Source organism: Anser anser (genome assembly GCF_964211835.1).
Source record: "Anser anser genome assembly, chromosome: 8".
NCBI lineage: Eukaryota > Metazoa > Chordata > Aves > Anseriformes > Anatidae > Anser > Anser anser.
Genome location: NC_139728.1, coordinates 12,129,307 through 12,144,739, shown reverse-complemented (window position 1 = coordinate 12,144,739; position 15,433 = coordinate 12,129,307). Strand labels below are relative to the sequence as shown.

The window sequence follows — 15,433 nt, the reverse complement described above, 5'->3', positions numbered from 1 at the left end:
TCGGCCTGAACTCCTAGAAAACCTCGAGCATCTTTGCAGACTTGTTCGTGCTCAGACACTGTCCAGACTGACCAAATGGTTTATTAGTGCTGCCGAGGCTGTGTGCTTGGATTTGCACGGTAATCCCTCCTGCGAGCGATGGGTTTGGGCAGGGCAGGGTCTGGTGGCTGCTGAGCATTGCTGTGAGCAGGGCATTAACTCCTGCTCTGGGTCTGGCCTCAGGAGGTTTTTTTATGCTGTCATTTAGAAATAAAGCGAGGAAGGCCAACTCAGCAAAGCAATCGCAATGAACATCTCATCCTAAGTACATATCTACACAGATATATACACACACAACTCACACACTGCGGTTATTGTAATAGGAGCCTAGTATCCACCAGTGATGTACATGACAAGTAATTTATATGCCATAAAAGAGCACTGATATATGCTCTCTACCTCTTCCTTTATGGCATGGTAAATTAAACCTGTTAGCTATCTGCAGGCTCAACATTAATTAAGGTTTTACTGACCAGTTCGGCTATTCATATACGATATAAAATAAGATAACCACGTTTTTGACTGGGCTGCTTCCAGCTGCTTAATTGCTGATTTTTCAGGCAATGCCTCGGCTCTCAATGCTGAGCAGGTACAAGAGCATTGTCTTAAATTGACACCTCCCTGATGCACTCTGATCTGTGGGTGGTATTATAGATGTAAATTGCTGTGTTTGGGGGGGTTGTTTAGTCTGGAGAAAGGGAGGCTGAGGGGAGCCCATCACTATCTGCAACTCCCTGACAGGGGGCTGCAGCAAGCAGGGGTTTTGTCTCTTTTCTAAGGTGACAAGCAATGGGACATAAGGAAAGGGCCTCAAGTTGTGCCAGGGGAGGTTAGACTGGGCATTAGGGAAAATTTCTTCACAGAGAAGGTGGCCAAGCACTGTAGTGTGCTGCCCAGGGAGGTGAGGCATTCCCTGTCCCTGGAGGTATTTGAGAGACGTGAAGATGTGGCACTGAGGGACATGGGTTAGTGATGGGACTCGGTAGGTCAGGTTGATGGCTGGACTTGGTGATCCAGAAGGTCTTTTCCAACCTAGGTGACCCCATGATGTTATGATTCCATTTGTTCTGTAATGGGATGCAAGACACCTTCCTCCAGGTGTCTTCACTTGGACCTGCACCTTAACCATCCCGCTGCTTCCTCCCGTTGCACAGGCTCAAACCCTGAGCTCATTCATGCTGGGGAGAAAAATCCATGCTGCTAAAGCATGGATGCGTGCAGTGAGCCTTCCCAGGGGGCTGGCACTGCCCCCACTCCCCCCACCCACCCACCCACCCACGCGCCCGCCATGTGCTGTAGGCCTCAACCCCCCGGCCAGCTCCTCCGGCTACCTGTGGTGAACTGGGCGAGGGCCGGCCGGCTCTCGTTGGTGCCCCGCAGGGCGCTGACGGCGAGGTGGTAGTGGGCGCCGGGGCGCAGGGCCTGCAGGGAGTACTGGCTGAGGGGGGGCTGCAGGCGGAAGGTGGTCCTCCCGCCCTCCCCGTCCGCCAGCCCGTACTTCAGCAGGATGGCGTCCACCCGGGCACGTGGGGGCGTCCACTCCACAAAGGCCACCGTGTCGGAGACGTCCCGCACCAGGATCTGCGTCGGGCCGTCGATGACTGCGGAGGGTTGGGGGGAAAGAGGTGATGGTTATTTGGGGAGGGTCAGGTAGGGAATGCAGCAGATGCGGGGGCATCGGAATTCAACCTGACCTTCAGAGTGGCATGGATTAAAGGTGGCATGGGCGAGGGACTTGACCCCTCCAACTCCAAGTGCTCAGGGGCCTGGTCCTGGTGGGTTCCCAGTCCCTTATTCCAGTCCCCTGGCTCTTTCTCAAACCCTCTCTACTTCCCCCTTGTCTTTCCTCAGCTTTGAACACCAGAGCAGGACCCAGTTGCTCTCCGGTCAATGCCCATTACAGATACAATGCAACTTCTGCCCTTCTCTCAAGCTGGGTATTGGCAACAATTCCTGTCTGGCTTTTTTTCAGGAGGCATTGCCTGGGATAAAACCTCCTACATTTACCTGTGGTCCATTTTCTTTGCTCCTAGATAACTGCTCAGACTCAGCGGCGCATTGAAAAACATAGTTTTCTTTTGTGCCAGGCTCTTCAAGCCATTCAAACTGCTCTTATCGATGATCTCCTTCCACTCAATTTACTCTTTTTCTAGCCCTTCTGTCATTGAGAAAATTTATCAGCAATGATGTTATGTCTGTTATGCGTTTTGAAAGGCGTTGACAGTGTGTTAAATAACAGGGGGCCAAGGACTGATCCAACCATCAAGAGCTGAGGAACGCCTCTAGAAATGTTCCTGCCTCAGTGCCAACTCCCGTTTTGTAGCTAAGCTGAGGGATCAGCTCCTGGAGCTGTCAATGTGTCAGCGCTGGGGGTAGAGAAGAAAATGCCACTGCTCTGGTGGGTCTTCGTAACCAGCTGGGAGTGGGGCTATGGTGGGTGTCCGCCACTGAACCTGCTCAGATAAAGGGGTTTTAGCTAAAGCATTCATACTGGGGAGAGACTAAGACTGTTTTGGGCATTTTTCTCTCTTTTGCAGAGAATCAAGCTCTTTCTCCTTCTGGACCCCCCAGTCCTTGTCCAGGGGCCCAGGGCCCAGGTGAGGGATGTTCTGAGTCCTGTGGGACCATCAGCATCTAACTGCTGCATGGATGGATGCTCCTGTGCCGTGGCACTGCTAACGCACTGGCAACCTCTTTGATCACTGCTGTGACCAGAAGGTGGGGAAAAAAGCACACTGATCTTGTAGTTCAGACTGTACTGCATATGAATATGGCCAAGATACTGTATGTATCAGAAATGTCACTATATAATAAATAAGTGCTGAATCCTGTACCCCTGGGTGGGGAAGTGCTGGGGGAGATGTGTATGGGCAGGGGTGAGCAGGCTGCAGTGGTGCTGGAGAACATCGAGTGCTGCTTGGTTCCAGCACAAGGTGCTGAGGCAGAAAAAGGGTGGTGGGGGCAACGCTGTGGGAGCACCACAGAGGAAGGCAGACAGGCCAGCGTAAGGACCCCTTCATGGAGAGAACCAGGAGCCCACCAGCCCAGCTGCGCTCCCCCTCACTAAGGTCAACCACTGAGTTTGATGTACCAGCCTCTCTGTTTCTTTTCCCTGCCTTCCTAGGGAATGGGAAAGGTTTGGGCTCGACCAGGAGATGTCTCTGTTAAGCCATGTCAAGCTGAGCAGGACTGTGCTGAGGAAGCCCAGATCTTCAGCAAGCCAGGGGCTGCTGCTGGTGGGGGAACCCTCCCTTCAATCCACACCACCTCCGCCTCCCCAAAACCTCAAATTTAGCAGCCCGGAGAGAATGGCACCTTGTTACAATCCTCTGGAACCTATCAAAATGCTGTTTGCATTTGCAACAGTTTGGACAGAGGTAGAAGTTTGCCTGGCTGCGAAGGCAGGCTGCAGCAGCTCTGGCCTGGAAAGCACCTTTTCCCTGCGCTCTGCCCATTGCCACGTCCTTCTTGGCGAGGAGGGGACTTTATTCTTCATCAAGCTGCTTCTGGCTCCCTGCCCCAGTGCCTAATTTGCCTGAATGGGTGGGAGTAGAGGGTGTTCAGTGGCATGAAAGCAGGTGGGAGTTTTAATCTGCTACAGATGAGTAGGCAGTGCAATTATAGAGACGGTTCTTTGGGGGTGTCCCGCCTCCAAAATGTGGCTCAGGTGAGATAAGCAGGGAAGAGGAATTTACCCAGCTATATTAATACAAGCTGACCAGAGCCATGGCTCCCAACCCCATTAACCTCACCACTCTTTTTGTGCTCACAGCAATTTGAAGGGAGAGGGTCAAAGTATTGCATTAAAATCTACTGCTATGATGCATCTCTAGCTTGGGCGCTTGGGTTGTGCTAAGCATCCAAATTCAGGAGGTTGGATTGAAGAAAACCATTTTTGTGTGTCTGATGCCCCAAATATCTGGCTTGGGTAGCTTTTTGGCCCAGCAGATGTTGCTTTTGGAGCTGGTTTTGCTACAGGAGGGCTGTGAGCTCCCCGTTACAGTGTATGGCAGAGGGGCTACTGGTGGTGGTCAGGTATACCCTCATTGCCAAATATCATCAGATCCAAATATCCTCAAATATCATCAGAGAAGCCACTTGGTGAGACAGTCAAAACCCTCATTTTGAGACACCTGGGAACCCAAACCCATGTATTTTCAGAGATTACAAAATATCCCTGCAGAAGGCTTTATCCATGATGGGCTGCAGGGATGCTCTTGCTTCTGGGACCTTATTTTGGGGATGAAACACAGGATGCTGCAGTCCTTGGCCGCAAGCTGCCCGGGGCTGGGCTCACTCACGGGTGGAGACGCTGTCAGAGGCGGGGGGGCTCCTGGCTTGGTCCTTGAGGGCCACCACGGTGACGGTGTACTCCTCACCAGGCTTCAGCCCCGTCTGGTTGAAGGTGGTGACGGTGCTGGGGAGCTGGGCGATCACACCGCCCTCGTTGTTCTGCCAGGGGACAGGGTGAGAAAAAGCATCAAGAATGAGAAATGGGTTAAAATACACATACACACACAGACACACAAAAGAGCTTTTTAAGGATGAATACAGGCGTGTTCCACACATCCAACCCTATACCCCTCACACTGGCATTTCCCACCGTGGAGATGTAGAGCCTGGGGTGAAGTCACCCACCAAGTGTGAAGCACCAGAGATTCTAGGCTGAGAAATCCTTTCCTATCCCCTTTTCCTCTTACTCCCTCCCCTTCCCTCCTTTCTGTATTTTGCCATCTGTATATCTGCTGTTCTCCAGAACAGAAAAGATAATAAAAACCAAACCCTGGACTCCTTTTGCCTGCATGGCTGTTATTCAGGTGCCAGACGCCTTCTGCATTTCATACAGGGATGAAACCATAACATCTTATTTTGGCACTCTGTCCTTTTTAAGTATATTGATTAAATTTGATATACTTTGTATTTTGTTCTCTGAAAAACCCGTCCTTTAAGCAACTGCAAATGTCACCTTCCCTGCCAGTATTTGGACAATGGATCTTTTCTTGCTGCTGTCTTCACTAATAATGCACTAAACAAATCTCTGCACATAGCTCTCAATTCATATTAATCTATTTTTCTCATTAAACAGGAAATCTTCCATTTTATCCATAAATTGCCATCTTACCTTTCCTAATTTTCTTTTCTAAATCTGTCATCACTTCTGCTTTTCACCGAACACCACGCAGAGCTGGTCTCATTACCCCAGTTATCTCTGCGTTGGTTTTAGTTCCCATTTCTTCCCCCCAGTACAAGCAGCAGATGTGCAATCCCCACCTGAGACAGTTTTTGGGGACCAATAGCAATATGTGTGTGCAGAGGGCGGCTTGCTCAGGGGGAGGGTGTGCACACCCCTGTGGGGACACCAAGGACAAAATTAGTGTCCTCACATCCTGTTTTTGGAAAGGCAGATTGACCTCGATTTGCAAGCCCACAGTGTAGGGGTTATTTACAATAGCGCTGCTTTAATGATTTTTTTTTTTTCATGTTGCTGCCTCTTGGACTAGATTTTGCTTTTAAATGGGGTGCGGCAATAGTTTTGTGTCTGCCTGAGCGAGCGTGGCTCCCAGGCAGCCAGGGACACAGCACCCTCTGCCTTGTTTTGGGAGAAAAGCCACTGGTAGAGACTTGAGAGAGTCTGATTTCAGCAGCAGGAGCACAACTGCATCTTTACAATGCAAGACCACACACCTGTTAAAATTAAAGCCCTGTGAGCTGCAGCCCTTCCCTCCTCTAAAAACCTGCCCAGAGGAACATCCATCCTTTTGCACTTTCTCTCTTTGTTTCATTCCTGAAAACTTTCTTACTGGTTTTAAGCCTCTAAAAGGGAAACAGGAGACAATAAAAAGGGAAACGGGAGACAACAGGTTGCATTAGTGGGCTGGCTTAAGGAAAAAACATTGCTGATGTCACTGTGGGTGAGAAAGTTACTTCTATCCCACCAATTCCTCACCCTAAAACGTGTCTATACCCATTTATCTGCTTCAGGGTGACGTTGTTGAGATTAAGTCACGCGTATTGGTGAAATGCTTCAAAGATATGCTGGGTTTTTGTTACTAGGCTCAGGTGGCCTTTTCATGGCCTTTTCATGGCATAGCCGTATTTCATCCCAAAATACAAAATTTTTGTATTCCATCCCAGTGCCCTTAGGTTTGTAACCATGGTACCCAAACTTTGCCTTCCAACACAATTTGTGTATCTAAAATTGCACCAAGATGCTCCCAGCCCTTTTTGGAAGTGGGGAATGAGTTATTTCAAGCCCTCAGGTCCCTGTTTTGTGCTGCGTCTCATGACGCTTTGCAGCTAAGAGCTGTTAAAACTTTGGGGCCGAGTTCTGCTGTGCTCTACTGCCCAGAGCTGCCTCTGACTCCAGCGAGGATTTTGTACAAGGGAAAACGGCATAATTGAGCCCTTAATCAGCATTTCTTTTACTGCTGAGGATTGAATGCCTCTTGTAAAGAGGCTCCATATACAATTGAAGCTATACTTATGGCTAAATGGTGTAGAAATTATGAATATAGATGAAATACTTGATGTACGATTTTTGTTACCGCACATGGAAAATATGTGATATTTAGGGCAACACTTTCATCCTTTTCATCTTTTCTGGCACCAATTCTACCTGTTCATCACCACAATTAAAACGCCGTGGCAGGAATTATCTGAGCATGTGGCTTGAGGAAGCTGGAGGTCTGAGAGCTAATGGCTGGTTGGTTAAGTCTGGGCTTTTTGGGGTGGCTTAGGGTGCAGAAAGAAGGGGCGAGAGAGAGGAGGAAGGGTCATGGCAAAGGAGATGGAAGGGAAAAAGAGGGGGCAGCAGCAAGAAGCAGCAAAGCTGGAAGATGTCCTTAGATATATATATTTATTGGGGAATTTCTTTGAGAACTTGTGTCTTGATAACAAAGGCTGATGGGGAAAAACAAGCCAGCAATTTGAGGTTGAGATGTTTAGGGCTGTCTGACGGGAAGCATGAAAACTGCAAACCGAGGTTGTTTTTTGTTTGTTTTTTTTTTGGGGGGGTGGGGGGGGATGTAGTTGGAAGCAAATTTTGGCCCTGCTGGCTCAGTGTGGTTACGGTGTACCCGCAATGCTGTGCTGGGGGGGTAGTGGTACCTTGGGGATGAAGCTGATCTCCCAGCCATCGAAGGGAAAGGAGAAGGGCTCCCACTGCACCTCCGCGGTTGTCTCCGTGATGGTCTTGAACTTCAGTCCCTGCGGTGTGGCCAGGTCTGGAAGGGATCAGGAGGTGGTGAGGGCCAGGGCGTCCTCCCTGAGGCTATTTTGTTATCTGGACAATGGAAGTGGGGCCCTCTTGGTCCCTATTAGCAGTCATGGTCCCTTTGTCTCCCCTCTGGATGGGCTGGAGGGAGAGGAAGGGGATGCCCTCCCTTGCAGCATCTTCCTGCATTGCACCTAACCACACCATGCAAATGAAATGAGCAATGGGGTTGCAAAAGAGGTATCTGCATAGCTTGTTTTCCCCCTGCTCTCTCTGTCTTAAGTTTCCAAGGATGCTTTCTGGAGGCTGCTGTCACAGTTTTCACAGTATTCCAGTTTTCTTCTTGTGTGTTATGGTCCTAGACAGCAACATCCCTTCTTGCTGCGCTGTCACCTGTATGGTGGGGACTGGTCATGGGGATTCCATCCAGAATAGGGAGCAAAACCTGTGACTTGTATGATATATCACAAATATGTAAAGTATCTGGGGCTCGGGGAGCTTCAACCGAACAGTGGATGTTTCCTTGATTTTCAGCCATTTGGGTTTTCAAACTGAGACTTCCTGTGGAGAGTGGACACATCTCCACCTCTCCTATATCCCCATACAGATATATATGTGGATAAAAATACTCCCAATATATATTTTTTGAAGGCTCAATTTTCTGCTGCTAGAAGGTTTTTATGGAAAATGTGAGTCAGCTTGAGCAAGCTGCACAACATCACGGCAAGGCAATGTGTTATGTTAGGAAAGCCATCCTAGAAGATGGCAATTATGAGATGGATGCACCTTGACAGGCTACTGTGAAAGCTCCTCATTACACGGGCGAGCGCTGCCTTCTCCAGCCACCTGACAAGCATCACCCCTGGTTATCTGGGCACCGAGTGACAAGTACAGTCAGATACTTACTGGTCATCACCTTGGCGGTAACAGGGATGCTCAAGACATCGCTGATGACCGCGTAGACGCTGACGTTGTAGGCAACGCCTGGCTCCAGCTCTGTGATGGTGATGGTGCTCCAGTCCCCAGGCACCCGCTGCTGGAGCTGGGTGCCCCCTGGGCCCGCCGGCTGGTAGGAGACGACGTACTCGGTGGCTGCCCCGGGGCTGTCCCATGCCAGCTCGATGGAGCCGTCGCTAATCCCCGTCACGCGCAGGTTTTCAGGAGGAGCCACTGATGAGGAGGGTAGAGGGAAGGAGAGCATCAGGACACGCATGGCTTATGCTCTGGCCACAGGTAAGGGAGGGTGGGCCTCCTGGTTGGATGTGGGTTTGGGCTCTTGCCCAGGGGTCAGCTATGAGTATGTAGTGTTACCTGCAGCTGCAAGCCAAAGGGCCAGGAGAACCAGATTGCACTGCTGTTGTAACAATGGCTTACCACCAACATTTGGACATGAGTCACTGACTTTTAGCTCACCTCCCAAACCACTATGCATAGAGTCTTTGGGCACAGGGACAAGAAGGAGGCAGTCAAGCTGCTGGACCTGAGCAAGTCCTGCAAGACATGCTCTACAGTCTATGGGTTCCTCCCAAGCTTCATGATGCTCCTATGGGACACTGGGCACCTCAAAGCCCTTCCTCACGCATTAGGACCCATCTCCCCACACACCCCTACCTGCCGAGCAGTCCTGCCCTCCGTAACCATCCTCGCAGACACAGATGCCATCCTGGCAGATGCCACGTCCGCTGCAGGCGTTGGGACACCGCAACCACCCGCAGTCCTCTCCGGCGTAGCCCTCCACGCACACACAGGTGCCGTTGGTGCAGTACCCCTTGCCCGAGCAGTCGCGGGGGCAGCGGGGCTGGGAGCAGTCCTCCCCGGCGAAGCCCTCCTCACAGACACACTCTCCATCCACGCAGAGCCCGCGGGCGCCGCAGCCGGCGGGGCAGCGGAGCTGGGAGCAGTCCTCACCACCGTAGTCGTTGTCACAGACGCACTGGCCCTCCAGGCAGACACCACGGCTGGAGCAGCCCCGGGGGCAGCGGGGCTCCGAGCAGTTGCTGCCGGCCCAGCCCTCGCTGCAGACACAGCGGCACGACTCCAGGCTGAAGTTCCCGTGGCCGCTGCACGGCAGGGTGTAATCCAGGCGTCCTGCAAAAGGACGTGGGGTGGGCGGTCAGAGCCCCGCCGCTGGGGCTTGGGGATGGGGTGCAAGCAGGGGGGCATGGTACTCCCTACAGCTGAGCTCTCCTGGCCCAGGGGAGTTGGTGGCTTTAGGGCTGGAGAAGGCATGATTTGCAGGATGGGCCATGCTGGGGCTCGGGTTAGGCTTCAGGCGTGTGTCTGTCCCCTCTGGTGCTCTGGCCTCCACGGCACCTGGCTATGGGTGCCATCAGCCCTGCCAGGTGCAAGAGCTTCCTTTGCTATCTTTTTAGCTCCCCAGACCTCTTAGTGTGGAAAAAAATAAAAATAAAAATAAAAAAACCTTTCCTGGTCTCCTACAAGAGGCAGCTCTGTACCCAAAGACTTCATGTCTGCCCCTACCCTGGTGACTCTGACTGGGATGGAGCTGTTGGCTTTGCACATGGTTTCAGGTAGAGAATCACAGGATCATTTAGGTTGGAAAAGACCTCTAAGATCATCTGGTCCAACCTTTAACCCAGCACTGCCAAGTCCCCCACCAAACCATGTCACTAAGCACTATATCTACACGTTTTTTGAAGACCCCCATGGATGATGACTCAACCACTTCCCTGAGCATCCCGTTCCAATACTTCACAACCCTTTCAGTGATGAAACTGCACTTCCCCTGGTGCAACTTGGGACCATTTCCTCTTGTCTTCAACGCACGTGGGGGTTGTGGGAAAGTAGGGAAGACACAGGGCCACCACTTGCAGCGTCCCCCTGTCACTCAGCAGCCTTGCTATGGGGAGGGGATGGACACATAGCGGTAAGGGATAAGTTGCTCTGACTTTACCAGAGCTTCCCTCTATTCTCCTGTGACATGGACTTGATGCTCCAGCTTTGGGTTTACACCAGCCTGCTAATTTTGACTGCTTTTCTTCTTTGTGTAAAACACAGAAGAAGAGAAACCCTTCCAGCCCTTAGGAAACCTCTGTACCATGCAGAGCACAAACCACTGGACTTTTTGTCCCCTCAGCTGAATTTCTCATCCTAGCCAAGCTATTACAGCTCTGCCTACGGCATAGGCATCAGATGCTCCTGTAGAAGGGCTTAGTTGTATGCTGTGCCAGACAGACCTGTTTGGGTTGCTTTGCAGGATACTTCCCACACTGGGAATGGTGATCAGGTTCTTTTCAGAGCCCAGCCTCCAGTGGAGTTATCAAACAGAGAGGATGCTTGTAGGTTTGCTGGAAGACAGCAGCTTTCTGTGGGGAAACGCCTCAGGCTGTGGGGTCGGGATCCTGGTCTCATTTGCAGTGCAGTGAATTGAAAGCGACTCGGGTAAAACGAATGAGATTACTCCAATTTTACCTCGGTACACATCTGCCATCAGAGTGGAGGCTCCAACAAGTGATAAATGTTTAATGGGACCGGCTACATATGTTGCAAGCAACCCAAATTCACCCATCGGTATTTCAAATGAATTCCTTTAAATCAGGTTTTTCCTGTTGTGCTTTCCACTTGATTTTAACCCTTGCTGTGCACACATCTGTGGCCTGCATAGGTGTTTTCCATCCTCTTTCATCCAATCACACTGCTGATGGGTGTCACATCAGGAGCGCCCCAGCAGGACTGAGCTGCGCCAGGGGCCAATAGGTGCCCTTCCAGACAGCACCTTTGATGAAGCTACCTGAGATGTAGGAAACCGCTTTTGTGCTAGCACCTGCACTACTGAAAGGCAGCCTCTAGCCCAAATCTTTGATAACCCATCTCATTATTGCATTATCTCATATTACAGAGGGACCGAGCTGCATCTTTACCAAAGAAACCCTGATGGGGGCTCTCAGAGAGCTTCAACAACTGCATGCATTGTTATTCAGATGAAGTATCCTGTTGATGGTTTTGTGCATTTGTTATAGGTTTTGTTTGAGTCTTTTATGGCAATAGAAGTTGTTCTCTGTGTTTATTTATGTATTTTTTAACTCACATTTTCATAGGCACTGACTGTCCCTGCAGAGAAGATGAAGAAGCTTATTGCTGGCTCCTGCAGTGCTGCCTTCAGCCTGGGGACAGCCGAGGAGAACAGCAGATATTTCTCCCCTCCCTGCCCATGAATAGTGGCAGATCTTTAACAGAGTTGTGAGGAGGACAGGGTTGGGGAACTCACCCTTCTAACCCCTTAGCAGATGTAATTTTGTTTTTAATGAGATTTTGGCTCTGCCCGGTGGGTGTCTTTTTGATCATGGGCTTTTCACAGCAAGTGAGCCTTGGGGGCTTGAGTTACTGAATCCTCCCGGGGACTTTCCTGTCTTGGAGGCCCTAAGCTGGGCTTTTCCCTAAAGACACAGCCATGAGTGAACATAGGTTTTCCTCCATCACTACTCTGAGTGGCATCACCACCTCCGCATTCCTCCTGCCTTTGGCTCGAGCCCTGAGCCCCCAGCAAGAGCTAACAGGATCGCATTACTACCTGTGGCTGCATTTTCTTGGCAGCAATTGGAGTTGCATTGGTCGCGGAGCATGGAGACCTCCCTCTCCAGCATCTCAATCCTGCTCAGCAGCTCCTGCAGGGATGGGAGGGAGGTGGAGCACTTGCAGGCCTGCTTGGGCAAGTTTATCCTGTGGGTGAAGGTGACCTGGCTCTCGCTGTCGGAGGTCTGCTCCGTGTACTCCGCCAGCCTGTCGTCTTCTGAACTCACCTCCTCGGCCGAAGGCTTGAGCATGGAGGAGCAGCAGCTGTCCAGGGGGATGTTGATGTTGTAGATGTGGTGGAAGACCATGGGCTGCTCTTTGATGGGTGGACTGCAGTTGGCAAGACCACCCTCCTCATCCACGGCCGGCCGCTCGGCTGGCTCTGTTGTCACCTCCAGGCGGCACTCGAAAGGCTTGAGGACGGTGCCCAGCAGTAGCAAGTTGAAGCTGAGGAGCACGTTCCTCAGCACTGGGTTTTCACTGTCAGTCCCCATTTTTCTGGGAGAAGAAAAAGCCTTCTAAGCCAGCCTTGGTCAGCCAAATGGAGGGAGGACCTGTGGACACAGAAGAAAAGGGAGCATGGTTGGCACAGACCCTGCAGCTGTGCTCAGGGTAGAGAAGCAGAATTGTCCAGAGGGATGTGGGGCCAGCTCAACACAAGCACAGCCCTGCTGGCTTTGGTGAAGCCCAGACTGGGTCCAGGAGGAACCCACAGCTAGTGAGGAGCAGCACCTGCTGCCCCTGCCTTCTGGTGCTGATGGCCCAGCCCTTCCTGCCACCCCAATAGCCCCTGGTACAGCCCTCAAATGGTGGCAGAGGCAGCTTCTTATCCCTATTATATATATATTTTTTAAGGAAAATGGTTAATTTGGTACTAACAAAGCCTCACATGCTTGTGCGTCCGGCAGAAACACCCCTTATGGGTTCTGCATTCAGTGCAACACCAGTACTGAGCAGTATGAAGGGTTAAGGCACGGGTGAAGGTGCTGCATCCCTGCCTTAGGTCCTAACTCGGTGCCCCAGGAGCTGAGCCCGGGGTTGCTAAGCTTCCTCCAGTAGCTATAGGAACGGCAGCCTCGATGCTAAACAACGTTAAATTACACCACGCAGGCTTGAGCTCCTTTAGGTTTGTGCTCTGAGCAGACAAACCCCTCGTGTTGAAGTGGCTTCACCTCCTACCCGTGCTCTGGAATATGGGTTAAAATTGCTTTGATTTGAAACAAAACAACTTCTCATTTCCATACCAGCTGTGACCCCCCAGGTGCCAATGTGGGCTCAAAGGTCACCCTTATCTGCAGCCTAAAATCCCTAGTGCCATCCTGCTGGTGCTGGGGATGGATTCAGCCCCATTACTCTTGCTGGAACTATTGTGTGCTGACCACCAGGCACATTAAATCCAGACAATGGGTTCCTCATAGTTTTGGTAAAAAGATGCAAGGAGCTGAAGAACTCCTCACTGCATTGCCAGAAATTTTGCCAAAGCTCTAAGAAGTCATGAGCTTCAGGTATTATTCAAAGCCAAGACATGGTCCCATTGGGATGGGACCTGCCTTGAAGGGCCAAAGCATGCGCAGGACCAAGAGGTGGGAACTGCCCCATCCTCTACAACATGCTCCTCCTGGGACTTTTGGTGGTGGGACGAGGTGGGATGGCAACCTGGGGTTCTCCAGCAGGATGGGTGCAATATCTCAGTGGTTGGGTTTTTGGGGACGGGAGGGAATAATGGTGTGCTGCTCTGGTGTGATCTGACTTTTCTGCTGTCTGCAAGTGCTGTAATCTCAAGAAGTTTCCCTCTCTCACTGCCATTACCCTCTGCTCTGAAGCTCCTCTCCAGCTCCCCAGGGAGTGGCCGTGCCTCCCCCTCTTCCCCTGCTGCTCAATGAAAATATTTCTTTACTGGTTCCTCTCCTACAATGCCAAGGTACTCCTGTAAATACAACTATTCAGACACCTCGCAGCATTTATGGGGTTATTATCCCATATTACTGCAGCGTTCCTGCTGAACTTTTTCTGCTCATCAGCAGGCATGTGGGACTGCTTTGGTAGGCCCTCTCTCTCTCTTTTTCTTTGTGGTTTCTGGCAAAGCAAGAAAAATGGAAACAACTCCAAGGTGGGGTGGCCACCTCTTTCACCTTTGCTCCTCATGGTGACTTTGTCCATGCTCACTGGGAGGGAAAGGAGGAGGACACCTTAGAAGGCAACAAGGTGGGGTGGGTGCACCTTAAGTGGTGTTTTGGGGCTACTTGCCCAAAGCTGGGGACAGCTAAGCACTCATGAGAATAACCAGAAAGCTAAGCCCTTCACACTGCTCGAGTGCCTTCAACCTGATGGTGACATGTCCCCATGGGGTCCATCCAGGGCTTTTCCCCCTTTGACTCTCCTGCAACACCCCATGGATGAGCCTGGCTCAGGGGGGGCTGCCCTCAGAGCCCCCCAACACCTCCCCAATCCTCACCCACCTCCTGGCCTCCCCAGCAGCTTCTTGGTGGCCCTGACTGACCCACGGAGAGACCTCTCGTCCCTGGCTGGTGGGGCAGCCAAGCGGGGGGGCAGCACAGGGACTAATTAGCACTGCCTGCCTTTGATTGACTTGCTGGCATGTGAGACTCACCGCAAGCTCCTTGGCCTCTCTCCCTGCTTTTTTTGTGTGTGTGTGTGTGTTCAGTAGGAAAGTAATTATGGCCGCGTGCCAGCGCCATGGAACCAGGTCTCGAAGCGAGCCCCGTTGCAGGGCTGCAGTGCGACCTCAGTGGAGGGAATAAAATAAAGTCCTCCCCCACGCCTCGCTGCCCAGCAGAACCCAGCCTGGCCGCTGGAAGAGTTTGCAGGTGGGATGGAGGAGAGTGCGTGCACGGCCACGAGGACTTGCTAAGGATGGTGAGCAGGTCGTGTGGCTCACAGCTCCAATGTCATGGTTGGGCTTGGTCACCTTGGAGGTCCTTTCCGACCTAGATGTGTCTATGATTCCGTGACCCCAACCCACAGACGAAAAGACATCCGCTTCCTGGCAGAAACCACCAGGCTCATGGACCCAAACCCGATACTCATCGTGCTGGGTGCCTGTGGGACGCTGCCCAGCGCTCATTTCTGGGCGCAGATGGTGGCATCACCCAGGCGGATGGATGGCTTCGGGTGGTGGCGATGGTGCAGGGGCAGTTGCATCCCTATGGCATGATGATAGGGCAGCTTTCTCTTTATTTTCTTTTATTATTATAAACAGAGTCGTGGGAGCACTTTGGGGTTGCATGCACGGTCTGAAAGGTCAGGGCTGGTCTACCAAGGAAGAGAAGTTGCATTAATGACAGGTTTGCAGGTGGATTTGGGCCAGCCCAGGCAGGAGTTTAAATTAAGGTTCAAATTCAAGTTTGGCAGGTGCCGAACGCTCAGCTCCAAAACGCTTCAGCTCTAGGGATCTGCGAAATAATCAATCTGCTACTGTTTATGTGCGCAGGGCTCAATAAAATGAAGCAATCTAAAACTGAGAAAAACGTTTGAGCGCTTTTGCCCAAAATGTAACAGAGCCCGGTTCTCTCTTTCCCTCTCAAACAGCCTATCCCCACCCAGGGTTTGCATCTTAGGGGCCAACAAAGGAAGAAAGAGGAAAAAAAAAAAAAAGAGAGAGAAAAAAAAATCCTGCAGAGCGTCCTC

General features: G+C 51.4%; 1 protein-coding gene and 1 long non-coding RNA gene across 4 annotated transcripts in view; one reads left to right on the top strand and one right to left on the bottom strand.

Moving 5' to 3' along the window:
* TNR (tenascin R) overlaps positions 1 to 15,433 on the bottom strand; it is a 64,034-nt gene that overhangs the window by 19,311 nt on the left and 29,290 nt on the right. For both annotated transcript variants that reach the window (XM_083846003.1, XM_083846004.1), the window contains exons 2-7: positions 11,784 to 12,339; positions 8,864 to 9,340; positions 8,159 to 8,422; positions 7,147 to 7,262; positions 4,341 to 4,491; positions 1,371 to 1,640 (exon numbers count right to left, since the gene is read on the bottom strand). In XM_083846003.1, coding sequence (XP_083702129.1) covers positions 1,371 to 1,640; positions 4,341 to 4,491; positions 7,147 to 7,262; positions 8,159 to 8,422; positions 8,864 to 9,340; positions 11,784 to 12,279 — 1,774 coding nt within the window. In that variant the 5' untranslated portion in view covers positions 12,280 to 12,339. The remainder of the gene's footprint in view (positions 1 to 1,370; positions 1,641 to 4,340; positions 4,492 to 7,146; positions 7,263 to 8,158; positions 8,423 to 8,863; positions 9,341 to 11,783; positions 12,340 to 15,433) is intronic.
* LOC310903232 overlaps positions 1 to 15,433 on the top strand; it is a 41,247-nt gene that overhangs the window by 7,952 nt on the left and 17,862 nt on the right. For both annotated transcript variants that reach the window (XR_014587358.1, XR_014587359.1), the window contains one exon: positions 2,577 to 2,757. This is a non-coding gene — a long non-coding RNA (uncharacterized lncRNA). The remainder of the gene's footprint in view (positions 1 to 2,576; positions 2,758 to 15,433) is intronic.